The sequence below is a fragment of the Crocuta crocuta genome, unplaced genomic scaffold, assembly GCF_008692635.1.
Source record: "Crocuta crocuta isolate KB4526 unplaced genomic scaffold, BGI_CrCroc_1.0 scaffold127, whole genome shotgun sequence".
NCBI classification, from domain to species: Eukaryota; Metazoa; Chordata; class Mammalia; order Carnivora; family Hyaenidae; genus Crocuta; species Crocuta crocuta.
In genome coordinates, this window is record NW_027532008.1 from 10,405,862 (window position 1) to 10,415,505 (window position 9,644).

The 9,644-nt window shown below is 61.6% G+C and overlaps 1 protein-coding gene across 1 annotated transcript in view; it reads right to left on the reverse strand.

Moving 5' to 3' along the window:
• ARHGEF10L (Rho guanine nucleotide exchange factor 10 like) overlaps positions 1-9,644 on the reverse strand; it is a 206,112-nt gene that overhangs the window by 70,558 nt on the left and 125,910 nt on the right. The window contains exon 27 of the mRNA XM_077775561.1: positions 9,441-9,589. Coding sequence (XP_077631687.1) covers positions 9,441-9,589 — 149 coding nt within the window. The remainder of the gene's footprint in view (positions 1-9,440; positions 9,590-9,644) is intronic.

The window sequence follows — 9,644 nt, forward strand, 5'->3', positions numbered from 1 at the left end:
TGCAGGCAGAGGGTTCCAGGTGAGTGACACTGCTCCAAATAGTGCTGACACAGCCCAACCTCCATCCTACAATATTTATGTGCCTCCAGGTGCCGCTTCTGTGCTTGGTTTCTATAAATTCCCAGGGTGAGCAGCTCAGCACTCAAAGTCATTAGAGCTGAGACGGTGCCGGGTGGCCGGGGGCCGCCGAGGAACTGGCAGAGGGCTGGCTCAGCTACGGCCTGTGGGCACCCACTGTGTGCCAGGCCCTTCCCTGCAGTACTGCACCCTCGCAGAGACCTGTACGAGAGAAGAGAGACTGCACCTGGAAAGGGGACTGTGAGCCCGGGTGGCCCCGTGGGACAGGGGCCTGAGCCCTGGACTCCAAGCTCGGGACTCACCCTCAGCATCTCCTGCTCAATGACCCCGCAGAGTGGAGGCAGGCAGCTCCCTCCTTCCCACTCCCCGCTCAGCCCCCACGGCGGGCTGCAGGCATAGTCACAGGTCCAGAGGTCACCCGCGGAGCCCTCACCAGCCCCTCGGCCAACCCTGCCTCCCTGTAACGCCCCAGCCGCCTGGGATGAGGGCACCCCCTCTGCATCCCCATCTAACAGGCAGGATGCGGAGGCTTCCAGAAATCAATGGTGCGGGGTCCCTCCACCTGCCGGGGGCCGGGCTGGGAACAGAGACACAGGGGTCCCGCTCTGAGCGGCTGCTCTGGGCAGGCACGGTCTGTGTTTTAAAGGCAATCGGCAAGACGATTCCCGTCCCTTTCTTTATCTGTCTTATTCTTATCAACATGTCACAGCTGAGGAAACAAATAGAGAGGCTGAATGACACTCACAAAGTCACAGCACAGGAAAGGGGAGGGTGGGGAGTGGCCAGGATTCCAACTGAGGGTGACCAACCGCCCTGGCGTGCCCGGGGGGGCCCCTCTGTAGCACCAGGAGCCTGACGCCCTGTCCCGGGCAAGCTGGGACCGTGGGTCACCCTAGTGGGGGTCCGTGGCCTGCACCGGGACTCCCAGCCACACACAGACACCGCTGGGCCCGCACAGCCTGCTTTCAGTGTCCCGCCTGCTCACGGCCAAGTGACGGTGCCAGCAGAGGAGTCCTTCCGGCACTCTTCTCAGGGGGACCCAGGACACGACCCCCACCTCCCCCTCGCACCAGCCTGTCGGTCAGCACCGCTGGGGCTCAGCTGACTCATCTCGAAACTGGGGGTGAGGTTAACAAGAGACCTGATCTGGTCCTGGACTCTTCCAGCTCAGGGCCACCCTGGGCACCGAGAAGGGAGGGACGGATGGACGGATGTCCCTGCACAGCTCCAAGACTGACAGCCTATCCCAAACGTTTTAACAGCCCACTTTTTTTTCCCAGAAAGATGGGCAACTGCTTTTGCCAACATCTCAGGAGAGTCTGCAAACCACCCTCGCACGCCCCCCTCCAGCCCCCAACGCGAAAAATCTCTGCAGCAAACCTGCTTGTCACAACGCCCATAACGCAGGGCGGACCCCTCGCCATCCCACCAGTAACCCCGAGTGCAGCGCAGGAAACACCACCACAGGGAGAGGGGACCTGCCCCCACCACACCGAACTTTTGCCTCTAGGAACAAAACTAAACTAAAATCCATGGGCGCGGCGGCTATTCCCGAGGGAGAGGAGTGTGAAAAGCATCTCCGAGCGTGGGCCACGGCAGCCCCTCGTTAGTTCTTGCTTAGTTTCCTTCTGTTGCCCTGGATCACGTGAGGCAGCAGGAGGGTCCTCTCTGCCCGCACCTGAGGGGGGATGCCAGGCTGTCGGCCACCCGGGACCACCCAGTGCCTTCCGAGGGAGTCGGGCCCTCGCATGTGCCCCAGCCCTGCCCTGTGCAAGCAGCACCCCCCGGCTGAGCCTGGGGTCTGCCTCTGCCCTAGCCACCGCGGGGGCCCCAGCCAAGACGGAGCGGAGACAGGGCAAGCACCTGCCGCACCCGCTCAGCTCGCGGAGCCTGTGCCGTCCGCTCGCAGGGGTGGGGCCACGGAGCGTCCGGGCTGCGCCCCGTGTGCCTGGCTCCCCTTCTGTGTGATACTCTGATGCTTCCTCTCAGCATCTGCTTCCTGCTCAGAAGAGGCACTGAGGTCACGGGCGCAGGGCCAGACTGTCAGGGTCAGCTCCCCGACTTCCTGCCTCTACCTCCTTGACTTTGAGGCGAGAAGGCAACTACCACATAGGGCTGGCTGTGAAGGTTCCGGGAGTCACCGCCTGCAAAGGCCATGGGGCACAGCCACTGGGATGAGGGAGTGTGGATACGGGTCAACCCCGTGACCCCACCACCATCGCACCCACGCGGATGCAGCAGGTGCCTGAGGCAGGGCGGCCCAGCATAGGGACTGCAGTGCCGGTCAGTGCCCGTCCCTGTGCCGGGGGGGGCTGGGAGAGCCGGGAAAGAGGCAGCCGGCCAGTTCCAGATCAGGTGTGATGAGAACTTTGTTCGGGAAAGATCCTCCGGCAGCCCGGCCTCAGGAAACAGTTCCGAGGGCCCCCTATGGTAGCTCTGCCTTCTCTGCTTTGCTTCCCAGCTCTGAGGGGCAGATCCAGTCGCACCTGCAGGCCCCACCTGAGTGAGCCTGAGTGGTGCCAGTCCTGGCGCCTCACCTCCCCAGGTGTCCCAAGGGATCCTGACCAAGTCCTGTCACTGTCAAACAGCTGTGACACTGTGTTTCACATACATCGGGCCACATGTCTGGGGTCGATTCTGTAATTATCCCCATTTTACAGGTGGGGAAGTGGAGGCACTCGGTGGCAGAGCCTCAGGCCGGGCCAGCCAGCTCGCTCCCAAGCCCACCCTGACCTCCATGTGAGCCCACCAGACACGGCAGCGGGACTGCCTCCTGAGAGCTTCCAGCCCTGCAGACCCTCCCCCAGCCCGGCCACCAGGCTTGAAGTGACCATCACGTAACCGTCTGAATGTGCGAGACGCTGGCCTAAACCCCTCCCTGTGTGACCTCACTCCATCTGTGACTGCGCCCGGAGTCTGGTTCTGGGCTCAGGCTCCCAGCCTCCACTGCGTCGAGGCCCAGCCGGGGGCCCGGCATCCAGGGGTCCGTCCGTGGCCCTGTGTGTCTTTGCCAGGTTCTAGGGGGCTGGGCAGCAGTCCTGTCCTACAGGGCGCAGAGCGGAGGGTAACCGCAGAGGGGTGGGGGCCCACGGCAGAGCCACATGGACCGGAAGACAGACTGACAGCCAGAGACACTGCGGGGAGGGGGGAGGCAGGGGCTCAGCGGCAGAGGACTGCCACCTGCCGCCGCCGTCTGCCCCTCCCTCACCTGCAGCCCCCATCTGTTCTCTCCGTAATAACCTCTTCCATCTGCCTTCCCCTCAGCACCAGCCCTTCCCTCCGCCCTGGCTTCACACAGCCCACTCCCTGAGCCAACAGCTTCAAACTACTTGTCTTTAAACCATGAAATCCTTCGCCAACCTAAATCTTCCGGGACGGAGGAGACCAGATACCAGATACAAGAAAGATCTGAGCTCTTCCCGGTGAGGACGGAGGGGGCCTGGAGTTCTGCCCCTTAGCCACCCCCAGGCCCACAGGACATTCTTGCGATCCCTCCTCCCCCCCCCAGATGCCCAGAGTAGAGTCAGCCCTGAGCTACGCCTGACCCTCAACAACCCCCCCAGGAGGGTGCCCCACGGGATCCGCAAACCCACCCCTACCCTCTACCCTTCCCAAGCTTCCTGAAAGGAAGTTCTTCCGAAAGTCTAACCTCCGTTCTTCCTACTGTTGGAAAACTCGTTCTCCCTGTTACTGTCTGAGCCTCCTGGAAGCCTCCTCAGTCTTTAGACTGTGAATCTATGTCTCAAGAATCAACGTCTCAAGTTTCACCTGCCAACTTTTAATTTAAAAAAAAAAATAAATAACAGGCTGACAATAATAATGACGTGCACGCTTAAAGAAATTAAGACAAAACAATGGACCAGAGAGGACTCTGTGCAGTGACGTGAGCCCTGCCTTGCACGCTCAGGCAGCCCCCACACCGGAGTTCTGGCTCCCCGGCACCCCGGGGACGGGGTGAATCTTTCCACCCTCATGCCAATTTGCATACCATTACCCAGGAAGCCCTGCGCCTAGATTTCGCTTTTGCAAATTCCCACCCGTTTTGTGTCATAAATAAGATAGGAGACAGAAAACTAATACAGCTCAGGGATGCATTATTCATGCCACGTCACACTGTTATGATAGATTTACAACGGCTAATACATGCAAACTAAGTTTGGGCACTAAACGTGAAAATTANGGGCCCAGGTGCCGGGGTGGGGGGTCGAGGCAGCTGCAGGAGGGGAGGAGCCAGTGCAAGGTGGGATTATCGACCGCACGCACTTTGGGAAGCACCTTTCGTGGGCTCAGTGCTGAGCTCTGAAGCAGGTTAATATCACACCCCCTGACCAAGTCCTCCCTCCTTGCAGAGGGGACCCACCATTCTCTGAGCCCACTCCCCTAAGCTAAGGGACGTGCCCAAGGCCTTCACGGCCCTTCACTGAGCACCTGCTATGCACCAACCAGGCTCCTGCCCTCACTCAGCCTCAGTCTGGTTAATCCGGTCATTGTCCCCAAAACGTCCACACCCAGCTGTGGCCAGTGGTGTGAAGGAGAACAGCTTGGTGCCGCCCAGGGGCTCGCAGGGGTATGACCCAGTGCACGTGGAGGAGACGAGAGGGTCCGGACAGGCTTCTCCGTGGGCACGAATGGGGGAGCCAGGGTTGAATGAGAGAGAGGCTGCCCCGAGGAACCCTCACGACAGCCCTGCAGGACAGGGGTCAGGCCCGGTCCCCAAACACAGACGCAACCTGCCCTGTGTCCCAGCACCTTCCAGACAACCTGTCCCCAGTAAATTGTTTTTTGGTTTTTTTTTTTTAATTAAGATGCAACAGTCATCCTACGGCCGGCTTCCCCTCCAGCGATCGGTTAAAATGAACTCCGTATGACTGGATTAGACTTTGAAGGTGCCGATCTAGATAATGAACACGAGGCTGTGGTGTTGACACAGGCCCCGGTGAGCTACGTTATTATTTAACAGGCCTCGCTGCCGCTCCGCTGGGATCAAGGAGCTGAACAAGCAGCTGGTGGGCAAGCGTCAAACCCAGAGACAGACCGTGGGCGCTGGCTCCGCGGGGGGCAGGCTCAGCGAGGTCGGGGCAGCCAACGGGGGCCAAGTGGGCCTAAATGGAGACAGCTGGAGGGGGCGGGGGCGCCGCTCAGGGGCCTGTCCCCGGGGAGCCCTCCAGACCGTGTCTGTGCACCCCCGGGCTGACTCTGGCCCAGCTCCGGGTGCCTCCTCTGCTCAGAGCATCTTCCCTGCCTCCCCCGTGCCTGCCCTCATCACAGCCATGCGCCTGCCCAGCCCGGCGCGGAGGTCCTGACCTCCAGGCACCTCGCCTGCTCCCGTCCCTCCTCTGGCTGGGTCTGACAATCCTCGCGCCTCCCCGGGGTCCCCGCTGGGTCCGGGCTTGCCCCCTCCTGGTCTCCTCACCCTGGGCTGACACTGCCTACCTCCCAGGTCTGCTCCCCACACTGGAGTCTGAGCTCCCCATAACCTGAGCACAGGTTTACCCATGTCCGTCCATCCCTCCAGCACCCCACACAGAGGGTGGGTGCACAGGACACCCATCTATCCATCCACCATGACTATTTACTCAGAGCACTGCTATGTAAGCCGGGCACTGGGGAAATGAAAATGAACAGGCAGCAATCCTCGGCCTGGAAGATGTGTTGGTGGAGAAAGCAAGTACATAAAGGAATAAAAGTTCCCAGGAGTTACAGGTAACAGGACAGAAACTTGCAGGGGACAAATGTAGCCCAAAGGAGACAGCCTTCCTTCTACCCAGGTGGCCAACACAGAGGTCTAGAGCAGACTCAAGAGTCAGATGCCTGTGCTTAGATCCCAGCTCTGCCTCCTACTAGCTGTGTGACGTTGGGCAAGTCACTCAACCTCTCTGTGCCTCTGTTTCCTCATCTGTAAAGTGGGAATGATAATAATGCTCATCTCATAGAGTGATTTGAGGATTAAACAAGTTAATTCGTGTAGAATACTTAAAACCTATGCCCAATCCACACCAAGTATTCAATATATGTTGGTTATTATCATTTAGTGGGGGCGGGAAAAATGAGGCAAAGCTCCTTAGAGTTAACACAAGCCCTACACTAACTCCCTAGGTCTTCACATTTGGCCCAGAGCCCTACTAGCCACATCTGCAGCCACCAACACGCTCCTGGGCCTTCTGGCTTGGAGCCCTGAGCAGTTGCAAGGGTCGCAAATCCCCATGGAGAGTTTTCTCCAGCCTGGGGGAGGAAGTGCCCCATCGCTGCTAGCAAACGATGCCCTTCCTCTGAAGTGACGCACTCTGGTGCGGAGACCTGCGCTGGGCCCTAGGTGCTACGCAAGAGCACAGCAGCCCGGATGGCAGCTGGGTCCCCAGCCCACTCCCCCGGGCCTGGCTGACCGTGTGCTGGGCGCCAACAAGAGCGTTCTTAGCCGCAGCCACACGGAGCTAGTTCCCAGAGCCGCAGAGCCAAGGTGCACAGGCTTCCTCTCTTTGCAAGCGGCAGCGGAGCGCAGCCTGATTAACTATGCGATGCGATCACCTCGTTACTGTGCCGAAGGGTTGCGTGGACCAAAGGTGAGCCGCCTGCACTGTGCAGCTCGCGAACTGTCCAGTTTCCCCGGCCGCAGACGGGGCGCGTGCCCCCTCTGACCCGCCGCCCCTTCTTCCGTCCAGCCTCCTGCACCTGATGCCCCTCCCCCCGGACACCCTCCAGGGCACGCAAAGCAGGTGAAAGGCCATACTGATCCCCTTCTTGAGAGTAGCTGGTCCAGAACTAATCTTAAATCATCACAGCCTCGAGCTGGGGCGAGGTGGCTGCTCGGCCCCAGGGATGGAGGGGCCAGAGCAGGGCTCCGGGGCCTGGGTAAGAATGTGCTGCGGCTGCAGGCGGCAAAACTGGGTGAAGGATGGCCAGGGCCTGGCCTCACCCGTGTCCTGCCCTTCTCCATCTGTTCACGCGGCTAGGACCGCTGTTCAGCAGGAGGCAGCCTTCCTACCAGCGGAGCCCGAGGGTGGCACACCCAGGATGCGGCGCCCCGCGCCCAGCAGCCACACCGGCCCACAGGGAGTCGGACTCTCCAAATGAGCCACATATGCCGCAACAAGGATTTAAGTTCAGGACGTAATTACAGGGATGACTACTGCTCGCTGAGCACTTGCTACGTGCCAGGCCCTGGGTGAAACAGCTGCTTTACATGCATGTTCTCACTCAACCCTCTGCAAAGTACTGTTAACATCTCACTTTCTGGACGAAGCGGCTGAGGCCCAGGAAGGCTCGGTGCCTCGTCCAAGGGTGCACAGCTTGGCAAGACAGAGCAGGGCCACCCAGCCAGCCGGCCGGCCACACACTTCCAAGGGCCTGGGGCGCCCAGGGAACCCGGTGTGGGGCATGGCCAGGACAGAGAGGGGGCCACTGCCTCTGGTGGTGCCCCCATTCCCTCTCCAGGAAGTCTCAGGGCCCGGCAGGGGACGGGGCACGTTCTGCCGACCCTCTCAGGCCCGCTGCTCACTCCTTCTCCCCAGCAACCAGCAGGGCTGACTCCCCCAGGCCTGTGCTTTCTGGGGGAGCAGACGATTCTTCTTCAGATGATTCTTCTTCAGAAACACCTCTTTGTTCTCATCCTGCCTCCCAACATCCTCAGCTGCCTCCTCCCGCCCCCTCCATCTCCCTGTTGGCAGTGCTGGGACTGTCCTCGGGCCAACAGGGGCCTCGAAGAGCCTGCACCTCCCCATCTCATCCTCTGTCTGCTCTTGGCTTCTTCCCACCTCTGGGCTCACTTTTCCCACACAGCGAACAAGGTTGTGTCTCCGCCATCAGACTGGAGGCCTGCCAAGGAAGGGGCTGGGTCTTCCCCCATCAGACCGGAGACCCCCAGGGCAGGGCTGGGACCCTCCTCCCGTCCCCTGCTGCTGGCCGAGGGCCCCTCAGCACAGCTCTCCTCCAGGAGGCAGAGCCTGCACAGGCTGCGAGCAGGGGACGGCAGAGAGGGCACCCGGCCTGCTGCGACGACGGTGCAGGGACACTGGGGAAGGGGCTGCAAGGGGTGAGCCAAGGAGTCCAAGACGGGCCTCGTCCTTCCTCCTGCCAGGGGGCTTGAGACCCGGGAGTTTAGGGGACCCCGAAGGCCCCCGGCAGCCAGGTCTCCCTGCTCTCCTTCCTCTCAGAAGGTGGAGGTGAGAGGCACTTGGAGCAGGTGCAGACACGCCCCCAGAGCGAATCGGGCGCTGGGAAGGGGGCCTGTGGCTACGGCTGCTCAGGGCCCCGTCCCCACTCTGGCTCCTCCCCCCACCGTCCCCGGAGAAAGAAGACCAAGAAATCCAGAGCGGGAGGCAGCAGACTCCTTCCTGCTCACGCCTCCTCAGAGCCCCCCTGGCCCGGGCCGGGCCCAGCTGCACCAGTGAGGTCACAGGTCCTCGGGCTCTGTCCCCAGAGCAGGGCCCAGCAGTCACCTTTAGCCCTCACCCCCCTTCTGCTCTAAAGGAGGATTAGAACTCAAAGCCTCAACCCTCTGGCTCTGCGAGCCCACATCTCCCCAGGTCTCAGTTTCCCCACCTGGCCCGAAGCCCATCGCCTGTGATCTTACAATGGCAAGACTCCTTTAGCGCCCTTGCCTGCCTGTTGAGTAGCCGATTTACAGCCAATCTGCAGAGATGACAGGTGGGCAAACGGCAATGCCCCCCTCCCCCCCCCCCCCGCGCCNCCCCCCACAGAGGCTCCCCTGGGGCAGTGGTCTGCTCCTACCCTGAGCCTAAACCCAGACATCTATTCTGGGCCTGGTCATCAAGGCCTCATTCCAAGCTGATAATCCAAACCAACCAAACGATGGCAAACATCACCGAAATACCACTGGGGAGCCTCGCCCAAGCCTCACGCCTGCCGCCCAGGATGGGCCCTGGGGCGTGGACAGGCGGGAACAGGCAGGGGCCCAGGCTGAGTCCAGACGGAGGCCCTGCGTGGAGGCCCCCACCCCGGGGCCCAAGGAGCAGGCAGGGCTCCGCTCACAGCAGGGCAGGGAGGGCCAGGCAGCATCCACGTCCACACTATGTAAAGAGCCCAGCCCCCAGGACAGCTGCATCCACCCTGGGCCCCCCTCAGCACAGCCAGGCCCCGGGCACAGTCCGAGGCAGGGACCCCAGTTCCAGCCACATAGGCAGATCACGGCTCAGCCCAGGGATGCACGCCGGGGGCAGAGGGCAGGGCCCGGCAGTGACTTGGGGTGGGGGGGGAACCTCTGCTTCTCAGCAAACACTCGCTGATCCCTGAGATGCAGCTGGAGCCAAATACAGTGCCAGGTAGGGCACAGGGAGGAGCAGCAGGCCTGTGCCCAGCAAGCCAGCCGTGGGTGGGCGGCCTTGAGCCATGGGTGGGGCCAGTACCTGAGTCTGCAGGCTAGTGGCGTCCAGCACGGTGACCCGAGGCCCACAGCTGGCCCACACGGCATCCTCCAGGCTCAGCAGGGTGCGGACGGGTGCTGGCCCCACGGTCAGGCACACAGGGGGGCTCTCCAGGTCCCAGGGGACGCCGCCTGCGGGGACAGGAAAGAAGCAGGTCAGGAGGGGGGAGGGGCACTCCTCATCCCC